The sequence below is a fragment of the Panthera pardus genome, unplaced genomic scaffold (genome assembly GCF_024362965.1).
Source record: "Panthera pardus isolate Hobbes unplaced genomic scaffold, ASM2436296v1 HiC_scaffold_12, whole genome shotgun sequence".
NCBI classification, from domain to species: Eukaryota; Metazoa; Chordata; class Mammalia; order Carnivora; family Felidae; genus Panthera; species Panthera pardus.
Genome location: NW_026526677.1, coordinates 96,388,269 through 96,411,003, shown reverse-complemented (window position 1 = coordinate 96,411,003; position 22,735 = coordinate 96,388,269). Strand labels below are relative to the sequence as shown.

Genomic DNA, 22,735 nt, shown 5'->3' with positions numbered 1-22,735 from the left:
CCGATGCGGGGCTTGAACTTGGGAACCGTGAGATCACAACCTGAAGCCAAAGTCAGCCGCTCAAGCGGCTGAGCCGCCCAGGCGCTCCAAAGAGTGAGTCTTCCAGTTACCACGAGTTTGGTCGCAGGTACTAGGAGGGGAATGGACTAGATTCATTGCTCCCCAAAGAAGCTGCATTATGGACAGCTGGAGCGTGTCTTTTAAAAAGATGAATTCCTGGGCCCCAGTCAGGGGATCTGAATCCCAGAGTCTGGGGTGGGTTCTGTCCGCTGGGTTTGGGAGCCCCTGATCAGGTGACCTCTCGGGCCTGAAAGAGCTGTCTGTGAGCCTAGCGGGGGTGCGGGGGGTGCTGAAGCACCTCCCAAGTGCTGTTGGTGGTTGATGACGCTGTTTCTGTGTGGGGAGATTTTTCTGGCATGCGATTTTTCTCTGCTTTCTGAGGGGAGACCTCGGCCCCTCCCTGCTGCTTTTCCAGCTCCAATTAACTGTGTCTCATTTATCAAGTCTTTTTTTTTTTTTTTTTAAGGTGTTTCTCTAGGCTTGCCTTCGACTTCCTTTGTAAGAAAGCCCTTGGACGTTGTGATGCTCGTCCTTTGTGCCGCTCTCACCCCTTCACCTCTGTTAGGACTGGTGGAGGGGGCCTCGTAAATCTTACGTCCTCTGAGTAGAAAGACTTCAGCAAGGAGCATTGAGACCTCTTTCCTACTCTCCTCACCGAAGGCTTTGTCACCTATTGCCAGTGTGATTTGATTGTCACCTGCCACAGGGGACCGTGCTGAGGTTGCCCAAGTTAAATATTGGTGGGCTCTTTCATCCCAGACCCTGAGAACTTGGGTGATTCTCGTAGGTTCTGAATCCTTTATCGTATAGATGTTTGCATACGGTCTGTGTTTATTCCCCTCTGGTTCTAAGGGTGGGAATGTTTTTGGAGGGGAAAGGCTTGTGGCCTGAATTCCCAGGGCACCTGTGCTAGTGGGCTTCTGATCTGTAGGTGCTTCTAGATTCTTCCCAGAGGCATGAGCTGGAAGGGGAGAGGTGGGGGAACAGGAAGGCTGGAAGTAAGGCATGAGTTGCTGGTGGAGATTCCAATCTTAGCTGCTTTTTTCCCCTCTAGCGTTCTGGGTTCAATTATTTACTCCTTTCTCTTTTTTATTTGTACCTCTCGCTTGATGGTCGCCTGGACTTTCCTCTGGGAGTGAGAAGGGACATTTTGGAATGACATGTTTTCCTAAAAACATATCAGAGGTCTTTTCTTGAAAGAGGTCTCATTTCCGATAGATCAAATTAGACGCGGGCGCTCAAGAGCCAAAGCAAAGTAGTTAAGGATTAGCTCCTTTGTCATCTTGTCTGCCAGGTTTTATGGCACTGTTGTTTTCTGTCTCCCCTGTGACATCTGGGAGCACCTCAAGGAGGGGGTGGGGAAAGCTAGGGCAGTGGCGGGGTAAGGAACAGAAAGGAGAAAGGAGGTGTGGGGAGGGGAGGGTTTTCTGCTGCAGAACCTTGATAGGAAGACAGCTCAGAGGGCACCGCAGCTCAGGCTTGGACTCTTCATCAGCCCGAGAGGTGAGGGTGGTGGGGTGTGTGTATAGGTGGGCTATACAGAGACTACCCAGAGACCAGGATCTTGATCCTTCTATGCGTGCCCAAGACAGCTGAGGCTGGAGAAGCAAGAGGCTTCTCCACGACGTTGCTCCGCAAGAGGGAGCATGCACTCTCCTGACTGTTGGGGGCTGGTGGGGGGGGAGGCGGGCGGTGGTTTGGCCTGATTCTGACCATTAACACCAGCTCACGGCATTTTTGTTAGTACGATCCTTGGTTTGCTCATCACACGGAGGGGGTGAAATGTTAGCTCGGGGGTTGTGAGATGCCAGCCCTTGAACGATCCATCGGTGTCTGGTGAAGTAGGACAAATAAAAGTAACGTAGCTGGTTTTTCATAAAGTGGGACTATCGCACGAACTGTTCTTTGTTCTGAGATAGATCCTTACTGTGTTTTCGGTGTGAAACTGTCCTTCCTTTAAAAAATGGCAGTGATTGTAGACGGTGGTTATGTTGCTTAAGAGGGCTAACTGCATAACGGACGAGTCCCGGCAGTCCCAGTGGTGTCATTGGGTTGCCCAACTGTGGGGAGTTCAAAATGAGCGTGACTGATTAGGGGAGGGCTTTCTCCTCGGGGACGTGGGCTCCTTCCTGCTTGTGGTTCCGCTCACCTTTGGGGCTCTGGAGTCCCGGACGGAGCCTGCAGATGGGGAAGAAGCAGAAGGCCGGGAGGGGGCTGGGGCTGGTTGGCACCGCCACCTTCAGTCAGTCCCAGGCCACACCCCACTGCAAGGCAGCCTGGGCAACAGTCTGCAGTGTCCTCAGGAAGCAGAAAAAACCGGTTCAGAGACCAGCAAGTCAGGCTCTGACTGCTGTTTTTGTTAACGTCCCTACCTGGCAAAACAGAGTTGGCCAACCAGTCGTCTGTTGGCTTTTCTAATTTATTTTCATTTACTGGTTTACAGAATCCAGGAGTCCGGGAACTACTGCTGGCAATAATCCAAAGGTCATTTCTGGGGAGTCCTGGAAAAGATTTCCTCGCCTGGGACACTCTAAAACTAATTAAATAAAACTGTGCCATCATGTTTTTCTCTTGTTCCTCCTTGTTAGGCCCTAAGGGTGAGCAGTGGCCCCTCTAGGCCAGCCAGCCGGAGCACCCGGTGGCACAGATGTTTGCAAGCGCGTGGTCTTTCGGGGAGCCCGGGTGGCTCAGTCGGTGAAGCGTCCGACTTCGGCTCAGGTCATGATCTCACAGTTTGTGGGTTCGAGCCCCACGTCGGGCTCCGTGCTGACAGCTCAGCGCCTGGAGCCTGCTTTGGATTCTGTGTCTCCCTCTCTCTCTGCCCCTCTCCCGCTTACACTCCTGTCTCTCTCTCAAAAATAAAATATTCAAAAAAAAAAATTGAAAGCGTGTGGTCTTTCTGGCCTTAGCACTTTTTCTGAATGAGGAAGATGTTCCAGCGTTTTGGTTTTAAGCCTTAGGGGGTGCATGTCCTGTGTATGGGTTGGGGATGAAAGTGACCAGAGATTGATTACGCAGAAGACAAGAATAAGCGAAGTCATTGGTGATGCCAGAGAGAGCCTGAGAAGTTGGTTTTTTTTTTTTTTTTTTTGCAACCCATTTGTATCTAAAATAGCAAGGAATTCGTGTTTCTTTTTGGGGAAGTTGTGTCTGGTGGCATCTGCATTGGTGGAAAAATAGGCCGCCCTGGCCCAGTGTTCCAGATCTAAGAACCTTAGCTATTTGTGAGTGACAAAGGAGGAGTCTTGCTTTAGAACATTACGGCCTTCGCTCCTCATCGGTCCTAATGCCTTTGTTGGTTTGCCCTCTTTCAGGTTAGCCTGAATGACTCCCACAATCAGATGGTGGTGCACTGGGCCGGAGAGAAAAGCAACGTGATCGTGGCCTTAGCCCGGGACAGCCTGGCGCTGGCGAGGCCCAGGAGCAGTGATGTAAGTATTGGTGTTGTTCTGCACACTCCTGTGCCGCCAGCACGCCCTTTTGGAATGTGGTGGGGTTATCCTGCCAGAAAAAAACAGTGGGTAATTAGAGAAGGGATGGGGATACGTTTTACAACAGGGGAGAGACTCTAGAAGGTATTAAATACCCCCTTGTTCGTCGAACAGAGGGCGGCGCGGTCAGTTTTGCAATGAGATCCACGGGATGTGTGATTACTTTTGTGGAGTGATAGGGTATGATCTGGCTCGTTGCGTCTGTTCCACGAAATGCCAGAAGTGCATTCCGGGCAGGGCTGCGCGTCTGCCGCGGAGCCCGAGGGAACCCCTTACGGTTGGGTGAGCGGTGTTGAATCCCATTCTTTCCACAGTTGGCTTTCGGTAGCATTTAATCGTCCAGGTGCTTTGGATGTGTGAGACCAGGGGTCACAGACCCAAAGGCCCACGAGAGACCAGGTGGGTGGCCTCCACATTTACAACACTCTTATGTCCCCCGAGAAAAACGACCTCTCCCGTTTTTCTTGACGTGTGTGGCCTCCTGGTACCCTGTGGGTCGTTTTCCCCGCTTCGGTAGAGATACAGGTTCAAGAAGCATTCCCCCGTATGTTAATTTGAACATGGTGATTGATCCTTGGTCTCCGTGTCCTAGAGACACGAGGAAGTAGAAGGGATTTGCGTGCTTTGGAGGGGCCTGCTGTCATCGGCCCCAGCTCTGGTTGCCGTGGAGGGCCCGGCGTCGCCAGATCTGATCTCCGAGAGAAGCTCAGAGATCGGGCTTTTTCTGTGAAAACTGCTGAGTCTTACAAGTTGGCAGCTCATGTGTGGTTTTCGCAAATAACGTGGGCGGGTCAAGCACAATGTATGTGAGGGCCAGAGCTCGTCCTTGAGTCCCAGCAGTGCGGTCCCCGCTCCAGACTTCCCCGTGCTGGAAGAGGAACAGCCCCTGCCTTGGGTCAGGGACCGATGTCACCACAGGGTAAATCTGTGGACAAAGAAACACAGTGTGGAGCTTTGTTTCCTGTGCCTCGTTGGCCAGAGGAAACCTCCTGCTGAATTTGCTGGTACTGTCCCATCGGCCTGAAGGATCCACTTGTAATTCTTGAGTGTAGATTTGGTCTCAGGGAGGTCCCTCTCTGGGTATCCGCTGTCTGGGTCACATGAGCTCCGAGGTGGGTGACTGGAGGAAGCACTGGGGGCTGTTTCCTAGTGGGTACAAGCGAGGCAGCCATGGACAGGGAGGGCAATAGAAGGGCTGTGATGCATCGCTTTGCCCAGGGTGGCTGCTGGGCAGGGGTGGGTGGGAAACCCCTGTATTGACAGCCAGGTTGGGTGCAGTGCTCTGGAGGACAGCTGGACTTACTTGGGGGCAGGGGCTTCGGCCCCTTTGTAAGTGCGATCAGGGTTTGCAAACACAGATGGCAGCGTATGGATGCGGTCGGTCCCGTGAGGCCCACAGGCACCTGGGGATGTATGTATCTCACAGGAAACAGCTCTCTGCCCTACTGTGTTGAGAAGTCCTCCTTAGGGTTTTTTACACATTAAAAACATTCTTTATCTAGATTATTATTATTACTGTTATTTTTGTAAGATAGGTAAAAGCCTTAACCATTGGTTTATGGCCTTGCTGGACAGACAGGAGCCTGGGGACATTAAGTGGCCTGCATGAGGTCGCTCGGCATGTCTGTGGGAGGAGAGCGGTGGCTAAGGAGGCCCGATCACGCGCTGTGTGAGAGTGTCGTGTTTCTGGCATGGCCAACTTGTCTGTGCTTCGGCCCCCAAAGTCCCACATCCTGGGAGCCTCCTCAGTCCGAGGTGGACCGGGATGGCCGGTCACCCCACGAATTGCCACTCTGCCCAAACCCGGGTTCTCACGCTAAATATTTGGGTGTATCTTCCCAAGAAGCCATTGAACAGTCCAAGTGATAAACTATTCTGTAATGAAATACGTGATAAGATTCAATGGAAAGGAAACACAGTGCTTGGAGGTCATAAATAGGAGTGGTAGAGATTTCCCCCGTCTGTATACAGGCTACGTTGAAGCCTTGGCAGCTGGCAGTGAGATGTTCTGACGTGAAAAGTTAATGCAGAAATAATGACTCAGAGGCTGGAGTCGGTGGTGCCGGGATAGGAACGATCCAGACTTTCTTCAAAGAAGAGTGGGAACACGGCTCACAAGGCCCCGTCAGCAGGGCAGAAGGGAAAGAGCCTGCCCAAGTGAGGGACTGGGTGGGTGTGTCGGAGGACGGCCAAGTCATACATATTCAGTATATAAAAAAGGGCTGGATCTGAAATCCCGGAAGGTTTGCTTTTAAACAGATTAAAAAAAAACAGGACAAAACAAAAACCTGTCCTCATGAACTTGTAGCGAGTTGCATGGGGAATGACAGCCGAATGCCGTCCTTTTCTCTGATAAGTCTGGTCGACGAAAAGAAACACTCGGTGTTTAGGTGTCGTTTCGGTTCGTCCTTCCCACCTCTTTGTTTCTGCCCCGTCCTGACATAGTTTACGACGTACTCGGTGCAACGTCATTGGCCAAAGAGCTCTCCAGAGATAGTGTCCGAGGGAAGATCAGAATCCACCAGCTAAGGTTTTAGCAATGGTAGGACTTGCTGCCCTTGTGCCCAGAGTGGTGCGACATGATCGGTGTCCCCCAGCATTGTCCGAGGAGCGGGGCCAGTACTTGCTAGCTCGGTCACAGGGCAGAACTTGGTAGCCCGTGGAGCTGGCGTGTGGCTGAGCTCTGGCTCTGTAATCACCCTCCCTGGGTTTGGATCCCGGCTCTGCCGTTCATGAGCCGTCTGACCTTGAGCCGAGTCATCAACCTTCTTTTGGTCTTCTCATCTGTCAATGAGAGAGTGCTTGCAAAACCTTGCTCCTCAAAGTGTGGTCTTGTGAATCAGCAGCCAGGAGTATTTTCTTTTCAAAAGGAAATTTTTTTTTTTTTTTTAACGTGTGTTTATTTTTGAGAGAGAGAGAGATAGAGAGTGTGCGCAAGTTGGGGAGGGGCAGAGAGAGAGAATCCCAAGCAGGCTGTGCGCTCACCGGGGGGGCTTGAACTCACGAACTGTGAGATCATGACCTGGGCTGAAGTTCGATGCTTAACCGACTGAGCCACCCAGGCGCCCCACGTTGTATTCTGTTCCTTAGGGAGCAGTGCCTTGGAGAAGTCAGAGGGGACCAATCAGTGCAGAAACCTGTGCTGGGAGAAAGACCATGCTGTCGATGCACAAGATGAGTGGGCACAGGGTGTTTGCCCGGATTCGCCTGGAGATCATAGTGGGCAGTGAGTCAGCAGCCTGGTACAAGCCTGGGGGCAAGACTGAACCAGAATGTACCGGTGGGGGTGCAGCGTGGAGACCATGAGGCCGTCAGCCTTCTTGGCGTTATCTGTGTGCTGGCAGAGGCCTTTTCTGGGCTTCCTGGGTGGAGGAGGGTGGAAAGCTGTGCACAGCCCTCAGCCTGGGCTTTGCCCTATGGAGCTTAGTGTCTAGGTTAATCCAATAGAAATAAGAATTATGAGGACAGGATCGGGGCTCCTGGGTGGCTCAGTCGGTTAAGCGTCCGACTTCGGCTCCGGTCATGATCTCACGGTCTGTGAGTTCAAGGCCCGTGTCAGGCTCTGTGCCGACGGCTCAGAGCCTGGAGCCTGCTTCGGATTCTGTGTCTCCCTCTCTTTCTGTCCCTTCCCTGCCCTCACTCTGTCTCTCAAAAATAAATAAACATTAAATATTAAAAAAAAAAAAGAATTCTAAAGACAGGATAAAAAGATCGTGTTGGGATTGTTCAACCTGGAGAAAGGAAGAAAGGTTGATGAGTCCTTTACAAGAGCCTGGAGGTGTAGGAGGGACCCTCACATACTTAGTCTTCACTTCTAAGAAGTAGAAGTCCTAAAGAGATGGGGTTTGTTTGCAGGTGTGTATGAAGGAAGAGCTTTTTGGTGGTGAGGGCTGTTGTACCTCTGAGTATGAAATGGGGCTGAGAATCCCAGAAAGGACCTGTATTTTGTTAAAGTTGGTGTTTTATCCCTTCTCCTGCACACCTACTGCCCGGCCTGGAGATTCAGCGTATGATCTTCCTCTTTAACAGAGCGACGTAAGTACGTAGAAGAGAACGTTCTCTTAGAAGAGTAACTTGCAAGAGTGGAAAGACAACTGGAACCGGGACTGGAGGAACCCGTTAAGTTTTGTCACTTACTGGCTGTATGACCTCGGGCTGGTCGTGAACTTCTCTGAGTCTTAGTTTTTGTGATCTCTTAAATGGAAATAATTCTTCATTCACTCACTGACTCATTGCTGTCATTCTTTTTTATTCATTTATGGGATCCATTCATTTACTTCGCTCTGTGGTATATAATGATACTTACTAATGCGAGAAATCTTTACCGAGTACCTGTGATGTCTCGGGTATGCCGAGGGCGGCAAAGGTGAGGCTAACCCACAGAATTTTTAAAGTTGAGGGAGAATTTATATCGAAGAATATCATATACTGAAAAATGCTACCCTAATATGACTTATCATCACGTGTGCTTCTGAGGAGGTAACACATAGGGGATTATCCATTTTGGGGATGTTGGAGCTGGAGGGGGCTGAGTTCCCTTTTTGAGAAGCCATTAGTTTATTACATGTGACATGGGAACCTAACGGGGAGTCTCAGTGTCCGTTGTCGGTCAGGAGAACGGAAGTAAGAACTACTTTATCTTTTTACCCACTCAAATTATCTGCGAACTTCTCAACCTGCTGCATTTCTGAAGCCATTTTTATGGTGGCCTCTTACTGTGGTGCTTGGTAGTTGGGAGCACACATGTGTAAACATAAGTGTTCGTAATAGGGTTTCTTCCACGGTGGCCCAGATATGGGCACAGGCTCTATCTGTGCTCTTCTAACCTTGACATCTAATAAATATTAACGCCCTGTAGATACTCTCCGTTCCTTTGTACCTGCCTTGCGTAGTTCATTGTTTCCATGAGTTATTGTTTGCAAATATTTGTATGCTTACATCGTGTGTAAAGGGCATGTCTTTGTATGTCTCGTGCTTAGCACAGTCCTTGCCTCCTGTCAGATCCTTAAACCGTGTTTGCTGTTGCATCAATGGGCCTGGTGGCAATACCCTTTGTGGGATTAGTCCAGTCCTTCCTGTCCTTGTTGGGATGCACCTGTCATTTTTCTTCAGCGCTTACCCCAATGCTCACTAAGTATTCTTAATATTGGATTCATCAGCCAGCCTTGTTTTGAATCCTCTGATTATGTTAATTTCACGTTGCATAGGCAGCAAGTCTAGGTGCAAAATACCTGCCGGCTTCTCTTCTGCCATCTATTTACCCCAGGTGTAGTGGCTTTGGGATTTCTGGCTTTGGAGGCAAGCAGCCTGGATCACAATTCCACGCTGCTGCTTACTATCTCTGTGGCTTTGGCAAGTGACTGATCACGTAAGCCCCCCCCCCTCCCCCCATGCCTTATCTGTAAAGTGATTTTGATCATTGCAAAGAGCTACCTGAGATCTTTCACGTGACGGTGGTACAGGATCTGGCACCTCGTAAGCACACAGCGAACGACAGTTATTCTTCTGTTTTATTACTGTGGTTACTGGGTAGCCAGAGACCCGGAAGCAGGAGAGAAGAAAATACCGCTGGCACGGGCACGGCTCCTGTGGCTGTTCTCCCGAGCTGTATGTAGCATTAGCAAGCGTAGGCCAACTGGGCCAGGGATCTGGTGCCTATGTATTTAACCTCCCTGCATATTTAATCACTCAGCGCTTTCTTTCTCATCTCTGGGGCTACTCTGCGGAGGCCCCGGAGGGTTTTTTTTTTTTTTTTTTTTCTTTCATCTTCCTCAGTGCTGTAGGAACAGAACTTCCCAGCAGAGGATTGCAGGATTAGATTACCTTTTGGGGACATTTCGACAGATGGCAAAACAAGTTCCCAGTCCCTCCCCTCCCCTCCCCAGACAACCACATTCTATCTGCCGCTGGATGTAATTTGTTAAACACTTAACCCAGCCGTGGGGAGGAGGTCAACCTCGTCGCCATCCGTGGGTCTCCCCCTGCAGGGGGGTCGTGTCTCGGCGGCAGAAAGGAGCCTGTGTAGCAGGCATTGCCCTGCCGTCCGCCCCCCACGTGACTGGACGGAGAGGTGCCCCGCTTCTCCTGTGTGTGTCGTCTCTTGGCTTCTGTCGTTTCGTGACACCGGGGGCCTCTCACCCACATTTGGGATCCAGGGTGTGATTTGAGATCACAGGTGGGGTCTTTTCTGCTGCGTTTCTCACCAGCTCTGTCTTCTTTGCCCTCTCCTCCTCCCTAATCCAGGTGTACGTGTCTTATGACTATGGAAAATCATTCAAGAAAATTTCCGAGAAATTGAACTTCGGCGTGGGAAACAGCAGCGAAGCCGTGATTGCGCAGTTCTACCACAGCCCCGCGGACAACAAGCGTGTAAGGAAGCGCTGTCCCACCCGTTGTGACTCCCTGGGGCTTGATTCCATCCGGGACGACTGCTCTGCTAAAGGGGGGGCTGGCAGAAGGACTTCCTTGTCATCTGTTTGCAGCTTGGCAGTGACTGTTTTTCTGCTAACCTTGGGAGAACACGGTTGTCAGGGTAGAACTGTGCATAATCAGGGGGGCCAGGTGCCTGCCAGGCGGGATTTCTAGACAAACCTGTCGGGCTAATGCACAGAAAATCTGCCAGCTAATGAGCTGCCCTACTCACAGGTGGCAAACGCGTTACCCATGTGCGCCCCTCCCTCCCCCCAAACCTGCACCAGTGGAGAAAAGAAAACCAAGGCTGCAGACCTGCTGTGCCTCCTGATTTGTTTTCCCAGCTGGCTGGCCTGGGGCTTTGTTTCTGCAGCAGAACCCCAGGCAATTAGATTTGGAGGGAGCATCGATTTGAGATTGTCCCGGGTCCCAGAGAGGCGGCTGCAGAGGCGGGGAGGACAGGAATCAGGCAGCCTGCAGGGTTAAGGTGTATTTGATTGCTTTCTTCCCCACCCTGGTGAGTCCTAGCTCACTTCCAGAGTTAAGACCACTGCTTCTAAGGATGCTCAGAAACCTCTGAGGTAAGCATAGCTGCTGCTTTTTTGGGCATCCAGAAAGGAACAAGATCCACAGGCATCTCGGCCAGGTTACACCTCCTCCCTGCCCACCCCCCAGCGCTGGCTTCTCCCATTGCCTGTATTCAAAATATTTAGCCACTGGTATGGCACTGACCAATCAGAACAGACCCAGTCTGGAGGGAGCTGGGTCCTGAAGGCCACGCTGCTGGGCCAGGCATTAACCTTTTAGTTGCTGGATTGTGGACAGGTCCTGGGGAAGGGTCCAGGCCACTGGTCCTTAGGAGGGACCACTCCTGGGTTTCAAGGAAGCAGCTGTTTACTAATGGGTATAGAAACAATGCAAAAACAAATTTTTTTAACGTTTATTTATTTTTTAGAGGGGGTGGGGAGGCGCAGAGAAAGAGGGAGCCAGAGTCTGAAGTAGGCTCTGAGCTTTCTGACGCGGGGTTCGAACTCATGAACCGCGAGATCATGACCTGAGCCAAAGTCAGACGCTTAACCTGCGGGGCTACTCAGGCGCCCCTAAAAACATTTTTTTTTAATTTTTTTTTTTTAACGTTTATTTATTTTTGAGACAGAGAGAGACAGAGCATGAACGGGGGAGGGTCAGAGAGAGGGAGACACAGAATCGGAAACAGGCTCCAGGCTCTGAGCTGTCAGCACAGAGCCCGACGCGGGGCTCGAACTCACGGACCGTGAGATCATGACCTGAGCTGAAGTCGGACACTCAACCGACTGAGCCACCCAGGCACCCCTATTTTTTTTTTTTTAAACGAAAATAATTATTACTGGTACGTCGTGGTTCCTATCAGTCCTGCCTGATCTTGAAGAAAAGCAGCAGTTAGGAACAAACTCACCTCTTCCCTAACTCCCTCCGCAATGAGAAACAAGGAAGAGGTGCTGGAGGGAAGTGGCTCCGAAGACAAGATTGCCGGCCCTTTGCACCACACTCCCCACTGCACTTGGCCAGGCAGCCCTGGTATTCGGGGCTCCCACAGTTGGATGGGCCCCGCTGCCCCCAGGGCTTGACTCCCGTGAGGTGAGGAACCCTGCCCCAGGGTCCAGCTTGCTGGCTGTGCCACATCTCCCACGGAGAGATCCGTATGCCCCCCCTTGCCTCTGGGAATCAAATAACTCAGATTACTCACTTTGTCAGGTTGTGCCTGTTACCGTGACTTTTTACACATTGCCCCAGAGCTAACTCTCACTGCAGTTGTGGCCTTGGAACCACCCTGCTGTCCCTCTGGAATCTTCCTTTTCAGCTCTCTCTGCCCCCCTCCTCACCTCCCACTGCAAGGGCACAGAGGTCCGCAAGCAGGTTCTGACTTCCTTCCTGCTTGTCATGGGTTGTGGCGAGTGGCTGCCAGGCCCGCATGCACGTCTCAGTAGTCAGAAGACAGGAAGGATGATGTTCTGGGCTCGCGAAGATGGTTTGGTGCAGGAGGAAGAGGGGCCTTTGAAGCAACAGGTCTGAAGAGGGAGCAGGGCAGGGACCGGGGCGCTGGGGCGAGCGGGAAGAGAACTCCAGGGGTGGTTGTCAGGGAGCTTGAGGTGCCGGGGGGACGGGGCATGCCCGCGGCCTGGGTGCCCCCTCCCTGGAAGGTGCTACATCTTGGGTTTCTCGCGGGAGAGAGGGACGTGCTTTGCAGTTGGTGGGGAAACAGAAGAGGAACCGCCTTCTTGGAGAACCTGGTGACAGGTGGAGGCCGAGCCTGGAGCAGACTGAGTGGGTTGGAGACACAGCATTCTCTGCTGAGTTTCTAGTTCCCCAAAGAAGGTGGTCACCCCTCCCCAGACTTCTCAGGAAGGAAACCGTGACTCTCGTTGTGCCCGTTACTTCCGTTACTTTTGCCTTTGTCCCTTGGAAGGCAGATTGCCCCACCAGCCCCACCACTTCCTGAGAAAAATCACACAGGCCGGGTGCCTTACTGTTAAGTCCTGGTTGCGGGGCCCAGGCACGTCCCCTGGGTGAAGATGTCAGGGGGGCTGTCAAGGAGTATGGTTTGAAATGGTTGAAATGACCATCAGCAGCTGCCTGGAAAGGTGAGGATGTCACACAAGGGCCACGTGGAAGCCCGAGGGGCTGTGTAACTGTGCAAAGGGAAAGGAGGTGCTGGGTAGGCGAGCAGCTGTGGTCCAGTGGTTTTGCTTCACGATGGAGATGGAATGGCTCTGGGGGTCATGTGAGTGTTTGGGTCTATTTTTGTACCTGCCAACAGCCCCACTTCCTTCTTCTCAGCCTTGTGTGCTGCCTCCCTGAAGCAGTGCACAGCCCTGGCCACCCGCCAGTGCTGCTGGCCTCACAGTGCCCCTGAGGTCAGCCACGCAGTGTCTGCATACGCCTGGGGCTCCTTACAAAAGGCCCCCGAGTGTGCAGCCAGGCTTCCCAGCCTCGAGAGCTGGTCCTCTCTCTTTCCCTTCCGGAATTATGTTCCTTCATTGCCTCCTGTGTGCCCTTTGTCCTGTCTTTGTGCTCTTGGTTCCTCCCCTCAGAACTGGAGAGAATCACTTGTGCTAACATGGAGGTGAATTCTGTAGCTTTTTTTTCTTTTTCAGTTTAAAGTGAGAGAGCGAGAGAGAGCAGAGGAGGTGCAGAGAGAGAGGGAGAGAGAGAATCCCAAGCAGGCTCCACACTGTCTGCAAGGAGCCTGATGCAGGCCTTGAACTCGCAAACCGTCAGATTGTGACCCGGGCCAAAATCAAGAGTCAGATGCTTATCTGACGGAGTCACCCAGGCGCCCCTTCTGTAGTTTATGTTTCTAGACTCTTTGTACTTTAAAGAGGAAACATAGGTATTTTAATACATTTTTCAAAAAGAGTTTATTTTGAGAGAGAGAGGACAGAGAGAGAGAGAGAGAGAGAGAGAGAATGAATCCCAAGCAGGCTCTGCGCGTGTCAGCGTGGAGTCCGACACGGGGCTCGAACTCACGAACCGTGAGATCACGACCTGAGCCCAAACCAAGATCTGGATGCTTCACTGCCTGAATCACCCAGGCACTCCACGAAGAAACATAGTTGTAAGCCAAGAGCTGAATATTCGGTGACTGCCGACAGGGTGGCGAAGGTGGGGATACGTGAGGACACTCCTGAAATCACATCGCCCAGGAAGCACTTAGTAGGTCAGGTCAGCTCTTCTGGCAGATCTGTGGGGCTGGCCTCGGGCAGATTTGACAGCCAGGCAGGCTGGGGACCAAAGGCAGAGTAGGATGTGCTGTACTTCCTATCACGTGCACACGCAGCACGGTTACGTAACCACGTGAAGCCACACGTGCCCGAGCGCCGGCTGGAACCCACGGGTGTGCGTGGGGCCGGGGAGTCAGCGAGGTTGGATCAGGGAAGTAAAGGCCTCACGGGGTACTTGGGGTTGGAAATGGAGCTTCGAGGACAGGCATGATTCCAGTATCTCCGTGGAGCTGGCGGGAGTCCAAGACGGGGAACAGGCCACGGGCCGAGACTTCAAGGGGCCGGCGTATGTGGTTTCTGTGCAGGCGGTGGGGAGATTCACTTCTCAGGGGTGGAGCGTTTGCACCGCGGTGCTTTGGGGTATCGGGCAGGTGCTCATCTGAAGATGGTCGTGTTGGCTTTTGGCCTTGAGGACAGTAGGGAGCCATAGCAGGGTCTGAGTGAGGGGGCTTGCTGTAAATAGTGTCTTATAGGGAAATGTGTGTCCTGGCAACATGCGGGATGCATTAGAAGGGGAAAGATCAGAGAGGGGCCGGGAAGGGAACCGTCGTGGTAATACAGGCATGAAGTTGCCCAGTTGCTCAGCCAGGCCTCGAATCACCCGCTGAGCGTTTCGCACCCTGCCAAGCCCCAGAAGGCAAGAGAAGGACCAAAACCCAGTGCCCGGCACTGGTTTGCTCGTGGGCTCCACCCGTAGGAAGTGGGCCACGCTTGGCAGCACCGGGGATAAAAAAAAAAGGAGAGCGGAGAGTGTAAAAAGGAAAACGTGGCCGGCTGGGTGGCTGATTGGGAGTGGGGGCCGAGGGAAGGCAGCGGAGTGCCATCCGTAATGGTGAGAACTGGGGCCGGGGGACGGGGTCGCACGCATAGAGCGGGGGACGTGGCCGGAAGGTGTGGGAGGGCTCGGCTTTGGACCCGGCGAAATACCTCGGCGCGTTAGAGGGGAGATGCCGAGGAGGGCAGCAGTCAGGGTGAGACCGTAGATTAAAGGTCACCACACGCCTGATCGTGCCAGAGGAGGGGAGTCAAGGATGGGGTGGTCGGGTGTGGGGCGTGCAGGCGTGGCATGATTCAGCGTTGCCACGGGGCGGGGGAAGGGAGCTGCCCGCAAAAGCTTGAGGAGCAGAGTAAGAGAGGAGGCGCAGGAGTGAGCCCCGGGGAACAGTGTGCGACCTCGGCATTAAATTCAGGAAATGCTGCCTCTGTTGGAGCAGGAGAGGAAAGGCTTGGTGGCTGGACTGTTCAGGGACGGGCTCTGAACCAGCCAGACACCGATGTAGATGCTGCCTCCTGGGTCACCTTGGCCAGTGAACTTCTCTGCGCTTCAGTGTCCTCGTCAGTAAAGGAGATGACACTCATGGCTAAAGCCCTGACTTGCCGTGAGCACCAGAAGGATGGAATTTGGTAAGGCAGGCGCACGTTTGCAACTCAGTGCCTGGCGCACGCTGAGCGCTCCTGACACCTTTTGTTGGACTGTTTGTTTAGAGTAAACTCCGTGCCCCACGTGGGGCTCGAACTCACGGCCCTGACTGCACCACGTGCACCAGCCAGGCATCCCTGTTCTTGCCGCATTTAGCTATTATCAGGAACGATAATAAGCTCCCTGACTGGGAATGTGATCTTTAGATTTTTTAAATGGGACACCTGTCGAAGCCATGGAGTAGATTTCTAGAGGAGTCTTTTTATTTATTTTTATATCATATTTTAGTTTTTGAAAGTTTATGTTTGAGAGAGACAGAGCTAGCGTGAACAGGGGAGGGGCAGAGAGAGAGAGAGAGAGAGAGAGAGAGAGAGAGAGAATCCCAAGCAGGCTCGGTGCTGTCAGCACAGAGCCCGATGCAGGGCTCCAACTCGCGAAACCATGAGATCATGACCTGAGCCAAAACCAGGAGTCGGATGCTCAACCAACCAAGCCACCCAGGTGCCCCAGAAATCTTTTCAAACCGAGAACACTCCCTACCTTAGGAACCAAGATGGTTTCGGAGCAGGAAGATGGGCTCTGTTACTTCTAGGGAACGCCTTCGTGCCAGAAATCATGATGGTCCTCTTAGGATCATGACTGTTTTCACAACATTGCATTTGCTTATGGTAGTTTTTGGTTTCAAAACGTTTACTGGCCGCTCTGGTTAGATTTAATTAGGCTCCTGCAGACTTTGGAGTTTTGCATTAGATGCTGTGGAGGAAACAAAAACACATAGAGCGTGTTCTTGGGAATTGGGGAGGGAAAAGCCAAAGGGAAAGGAGCAGGAGCAGCGTGCAAGCGAATGCAGAGCATTAGGACGTGCCTGAGCTGTTAGCACCAAGAGGATTCTGAACAGAAGATTGATCTGGGTCAGATGCAGCCAATTAGGGGACGTGTGCTTGAATGGATTCCTTTGGGTTGTTGATTTCGGGGACTGGCTGGCGCCCGAGGAGCTGGGTCCCTCTTCCTCCGGTTCACGGTGACCCTCTGAGCCGCCCTTGCCCTTGTGGGAGCAGGGAGGCTTTCCTTCAGATCTCTCCTGTGCGTTCAAGGCCTGTCACCTTCTGTGCTTCGTGATCCGTTCCCTCAGTCCCTCAAGTCCGTGCTGTACTTTTTTTTTCCGCCCGCCCTTGTTCCCAAGCGCAAACTGCCTCAGACTCGGGATGTTCTTTCCCTGTGGAAGCCTTGCCCGCCTTTTACAAGGGCCGGCTCTTCCCTGGAGTCCTTTCTGGTCTCCCGAACTGGAACGAATCTGTGCTCTGCGCTCCTCGTAGGACTCTGTCCATGGTGTCTCACTGAATCGCATTTTCCCTCGAGTTATAGTTATCCACGGTCGTGTCTTTCTTTCTGCCACTTCGGACCCTAAGGATTCTGTGTTTTCACCGTGGCATCGTACCATCTGGTCCGTGGTGAACATTAAACGCACATTTGTCAGGTTGAATTGCCTCCGTCGCTTCCCCTCGAGAACTCTTTATTTATTTTGAGAGAGAGAGAGAGAGAGAGGAGTGTGAGTGAGTGCAAGTGGGGAAGGGGCAGAGAGAGAAAGAGAGAGAGAGAGAATCCCAAGCAGGCTCCGCACCACCAGTGCAGAGCCCGATGCGGGGCTCGAACTCATGAACCGTGAGATCGCGACCTGAGCCGAAGTCGGACCCTCGACCGGCTGAGCCGCCCAGGCGCCCCTCCCCTCGAGAACTCTTTGGGTTGGCCGTCACTCTACAGTCCGGCTTGTGCAGGGGCTAAATAGGGTGCCGCCCCCTGCTCCCCCAGGCTGTTTCCTGCCGTGCCCCACAGTGAGTCTGCCGGCCCCACGGGCTGCACGGTCCTCCGAGCTGCCCTGTCACCTGGCCTCGTGTCAAGGAGAAGCTCATCTTCCTAGATGGGTGTGATTTTAGGGATTTTGCTGGGAAGACATGCCCCGTAGCTGCTCAGAGGACGGAGGGGTAGTAGAAACAGTCCTGTCTGTGTGCAGCAGGTCTGAAGAGCAGGACTTCTGTGTCCCTGCTGCCACTAGCCACCCTCCGATTGTGACCGAGTGACCTGCCAGAGAGGGAGAATGGCCAAGTCAGCTGAGAGAAAAGAAAGGAAGGCTTGACTCGCGCCGTTACCTGGTTAAAGGAGAGCAGTCTTTGGCTCTGTCCCAGCCCGTGCCGCACCCCTTCCTTCCCTGAGCCTTGCTTGGCAAGCACCGGCATCTCCTGGCCCGGGGATGGCGAGGAAGCCGCACGGAGGCCCCACAGGCCCCCAGCACCGCACGCGCTGTGAGAAGCGGGGCTGTGGGTGGCCCTGGCCAGGTCTGCTCTGAACTTGCCTTTTTTTTTTTTTCCTCTTGCAGTACATCTTTGCAGATGCTTATGCCCAGTACCTCTGGATCACGTTTGACTTCTGCAACACCCTCCAAGGCTTTTCCATCCCATTCCGGGCCGCCGACCTCCTGCTGCATAGCAAGGCCTCCAACCTTCTCCTGGGCTTTGACAGGTCTCACCCCAACAAGCAGGTAAGGGAGCTTCTGGAACATAGTCAGGTGGGGCTTCTCGAGTTTTCTGCTCTGCCCGTGTGGATCGTGTGGCCTCTGAGTGACCTCCCCCGGCCCCTCCCTCCCTCCTCCCCCAAGCTTAGCCTTTGTAGCTATTATTTCACTTCCCATGGCTAAGGAAAACTAGATCTCCCTGGCACTTTCAGAATGCATCCCGGCCAGGGGGTGACGCCAAGCACTTGGCAGGCCCTGTTAAACATTGTGCCTTTCTTGGTGTAGATGCACCTTTGTGGGTTTGGGGGGTAAATCGAAGCTCTAGAAATTAACCAGAGAGAGCCAGCTAAAGAAGTGTGGAGTCTGAGCTCTGCTGGGACCCCTTAGTGAATTTCTGTTCTACCTTTCCCATCCTCTACTGTAAACACACTGATTTTGTACCATTTAATTGAAATGACCATTAAATTTAAAATTTTTCCTCTTCGTGCGTGTGCGTGCATATGCATATGCAAATATAAATGTGTGTGTTTTTTCCTCCTTGAACCTGGATTTGAAGGAAAGCAAGATGGGGAGAGAGCCCCTGTAGGATTTATATCTCAAGGTTGAAACTTGCCAAATCGACAGCATTGGTCTGGTCTAATCCTGTGAAGCCTGTAGACCCTGTGGGTTTGGATTAATGATGACTGTTGAATGGCTTTGCTCAGAGGAACCTTGGAACCTTTCTCTTTCTTTGCTGGTTGTTTAACGAAAACATGATCTGTTTACACTTACTTGCCTTAGGGAGTAACCTAAGTAAGGCTGGGTCAGTTTACCAGTATAGGTGGATTATTGTTTTTTTTGTGGTCCCCTGCTGCTGCTGCAGCTTTTTCTTCTTCTTTTTTTAAGTTTATTTATTTATTTTGAGAAAAAGAGAGAGAATCCCAAGCAGGGTCTGCTCTGCTGGCACGATCTGTGAGATCGTGACCAGAGCTGAGATCAAGAGTCGGATGCATAACCAATGGAGCCACCCAGGTGCCCCTGCTTCATAATACATGGTCACTAGGGCCAGAGGGGCTCAGGTCCGGTGTTTGGAAGTTCACGGGCTTTGGCAAAGATCAAGATCGGCAAGTTAATTACTCATGGCCGTATCCTTTGTGTTCAAGGTGTTTCCCTTTGGTGCTCTTTGCCTCTGTGCCTAGCCGGTGTTCTCTCTGTTCCCCTTTAGTCACCATGACCCCTTATGGTTTTCTTTGTTTGTTTCTATGAATATAACTTGTTGTCAGATTGGCTTACATGCAACACCCAGTGCTCATCCTAACAAGTGCCCTCCTCACTGCCCATCACCCACTTTCCCCTCTCCGCCCCCCATTAACCCTCAGTTTGTTCTCTGTATTTAAGAGTCTCTTGTGGTTTTCCTCCCTCTCTCCCTCTTTGTAACTATTTTTTTCCCCCTTCCCTTCCCCTATGGTCTTCTGTTAAGTTTCTCAAGATCCGCATATGAGTGAAAACCTATGATACCTGTCCTCTGCCTGACTTATTTTACTCAGCAGAATACCTTCCAGTTCCATCCATGTTGCTGCAAATGGCACGATTTCATTCTTTCTCATTGCCAAGTAGTATTCCATCGTATATATAAGCCACAACTTCTTTATCCATTCATCAGTTGATGGACATTTAGGCTCTTTCCATAATGTGGCTATTGTTGAAAGTGCTGCTATAAACATTGGGGTACAAGTGCCCCTATGCATCAGCACTCCCGTATCCCTTGGGTAAATTCCTAGCAGTGCTATTCCTGGGTCATAGGGTAGATCTATTTTTAGTTTTTTGAGGAACCTCCACACTGTTTTCCAGTTTGCATTCCCACTAACAGTGCAAGAGGGTTCCCGTTTCTCCACATCCTCTCCAGCATCTGTAGTCTCCTGATTTGTTCATTTTAGCCCTTACGGGTTTTTAAGGACACTGTTTCCTAAGCAGGAAGAATGGAGTGTAATCCTTTTGTTTTTACTCTACCTGAGGGCTAGTCTTGAGTAAACTGTAATTTCTGATGATCTGTAAATGGAAGATAAGCCCCAGTCATTTTTTTCTTGTAGCTCTTGAGGTCTTAGTAACTATGGGGAGGAACTTCCCTCCCTGCCCTTGTTTGTATTTGGAGTAATCGAGCTGGCCCTGGTGATCTCTGTCCCTGTCTTCACAGCCAAAGTGTTATTTAAGGTGGGGTTTGAGGGCCAGGCCATTCAGGTGGTGGGTGCTGCTTGGATCCTGATTCCTTCTTGTCCTTTTGGTCTTTACAGCTATGGAAGTCGGATGATTTTGGCCAGACCTGGATCCTGATTCAGGAACACGTGAAATCCTTTTCTTGGTAAGTCGTCCATCGAAGGAGTTAGAATTACATAATCACCTTTTTTGAGTTCTGGCTCCTTCATGGAGGACACACCTACCCTCACCTGAAATGCAAAGCCTGTGGTTCAGAAAATGCACGCTCCAGACCTGGGAATTAGAGGTGCCAGTATAATACACCCAGTGTGGGAGGTGGTGGGGGATGAGAAAGGAAGGCTATTTGTGAGAAAAGTGGCAGAGCTTTTGCATTTTTCAATCCATCAGGGGACCCAGGGGAATCTCCAAGCACTTGCATGGATTAGAATTTCTAAAGACCTTCACTCTTCGAGCATGATAACAGAAGTGTGGATTTTTCTGTATAGAAAATTCATTCACTTGTTCATTCATAACTTTTTTTTTTTTTTTTTTTTGGCGTCTGCTGAATATAAAACATGCTAGATGCTTTAGGGTAGAAGTTGAATAATTTATGGCCAGAGTTACTAAGGAGACTGCAGCTTAGGAGGTAAGAAAAGACGTTTCGTGCGCAGAACACGTTTGGAAAGAAGCATAGAAGTCATGGACGTAGCAGGAGAAGCCAGAGGAGGGACACAGTCCTTTCCAGATGGGAAGGCCACAGCTCCATAGAAAAGCTTGCTGTTTACTGAGGATGTGTGCGGCAGGCTGGAGGTCGCCGGAGGGCGTGGAGGTGCGCGGGCTGGGATTCCAGGCAGGAACAGAATGGCCCGAGGCAGAGATGAGACACTGTGGTCTCTGGTGGAGAACACAGAGTCTGACTTTTGGACCGTATGTCGGGTGAAGTTTGGGGGAAGGGATGTGGGTATCCGAATCTGCAGTGCTTGGTAAAGGAACCCGGACTGAATTCTGAAAGCGTCGTGGAGCCATTGCAGGGTTTTGGGAAGGGAGAGTGAAGTCAACAGAGCCACCCTTCAAGAAGTACAATTGTTTCTAGTCCTACTTGTCCCTGATCTTTCACAGTTGCAGGATGCGGGACGCAGCCTTGAATACACGGATTTGTCCCCGTGTGGGCGAATGTGCAGAAAAGATTCCCAGAGAAGGATGTGCTGGGTCAGTGGGTCACTCCACCGGTTCAAAGTTGAATCTTCCCAGATAGATACTTGACCTTCACTGCCCCCAGTCAGCTGCTCCTGTAATCTTCCCCATTTCACTTTCTAGTTGTACAGGGCAAGAACTTTGGGTCGTCACTGATTTCATGTGTGTTTCATGTGTCACATCCCACCTACCAGGAAATCCTGTCGTCTCTTCCTTCGGTTTACATCCAGGATCTGCTATGTGGCTGCTACTTTACTCCAGGCCACCACTGTCACTCATCAGTTGTCCACCTGGTCTTTCTGCTGCCACTCCTGTCCTTCTGCAGTTAATTCTCAGTACATGGCCTGGTTGATCTTCCTAAAAACAGGTCTGATCTTGTTCCTCCCTCTGCGTTGAACCTTTTAATATGCACCAACGTTTCTCTCAGGTTAATACCAAGTACGTTCCTACCACAGGGCCTTTGCACTTACTTTCCTCCCTGCCTAGACAGCTCTTATTCAAGATATACGTATTGCTTACTCCCTTACTTCATTCAAGTCTGTTCACATAACACTTTCTAAACGAGGCCTATCTTAAGGATCCTACTAAAACTGCACCTCCTCTCCTGTCATTGTCTGTACCCTGCTCTATTCTTTTCTTGCGTAGCATTTACCAAGATTTTTAGGCTTATCATTTGTCTTTCTCTCAATAGAAAAAAAGCTCCACAAGGGCAGAGGCTTTGGTCAATTTTGTGGACTGCTATATCCCCAGTGAATAAAGCATTGAGATTGTGACTTTGGTAGAGATTGCCAGATCTTCTATAGAGAGTATCAAATTTTGCTCTCATCTCAACCACATAGAAACGTGCCTCTCTCCACAGCCAGTATGTTAGGTAAGACATGCTTACCCTTAGTCTGCATTTTATTGTGAATGAGTTTGAACATCTTTTAACCTGGTCAAGAGTCATTTTTATTTCTTTTTCTTATGACGGCGTGTCTGTTCATGCCCTTTGCTCTTTTTCTATTGATCGGTTAGTCTTTTTATTGATTTCCAGGTGCTCTTTACATATTTAAGGTTAGTCTTGTGAAATGACATATCACACATGTATGTTCATTTGTATTTATAATTCTTGGTTTATCATTTCTCTTTTGACCTTTCCACGTAGTGTTAGTTATCGCTAAACGCAGAGTGGCACATACTGTTTGTGCTTCCGTTAGCTCCTTATTTGAAGAGGAATGTCTTGGAGTTGGTATTGCTTCCTTGGCGAAGGAGGTCCGTCAAGACGGAAGGAGGGGTCTCCCAGCCGAGTATCTTCAGGCGCCCCTGGACTTCCTTTTCAAAGAGGGCAGCTGTTTCTGGTCCTTTCGTTATTTTCCTTGGGTAGCGGTTGTGGCGTCTCAGTGAACTTGTAACCACAGTCTTATCCGAGTATAACCTCTACCCCAGGAATACCACTAGAGCTTTCTTTGAGTTTTATTTTTATTTATTTATTTAGGTTTATTTACTTATGTTGAGAGAGAGGGAGAGAGAGAGAAAGAGCGAGCAGGGCAGAGATAGAGGGAGAGAGAAAAAAATCCCAAGCAGGCTCCACACTGCCAGCATGGTGCCTGATGTGGGGCTCGAACTCACAAACTGTGAGATCATGACCTGAGCCGAAATTGAGAGTCGGACACTTAACTCACTGAGCCACCCAGGCGCCCCTGCTTTGCTTGAGTTTTACAGGGACACATTGCCCTTT

At 51.1% G+C, this 22,735-nt stretch overlaps 1 protein-coding gene across 2 annotated transcripts in view; it reads left to right on the top strand.

The window, feature by feature from the left end:
* SORL1 (sortilin related receptor 1) overlaps positions 1–22,735 on the top strand; it is a 172,679-nt gene that overhangs the window by 14,681 nt on the left and 135,263 nt on the right. For both annotated transcript variants that reach the window (XM_053900357.1, XM_019468850.2), the window contains exons 2-5: positions 3,375–3,491; positions 9,795–9,920; positions 17,518–17,679; positions 19,923–19,990. In XM_053900357.1, the coding sequence (XP_053756332.1) occupies positions 3,375–3,491; positions 9,795–9,920; positions 17,518–17,679; positions 19,923–19,990 (473 nt within the window). The remainder of the gene's footprint in view (positions 1–3,374; positions 3,492–9,794; positions 9,921–17,517; positions 17,680–19,922; positions 19,991–22,735) is intronic.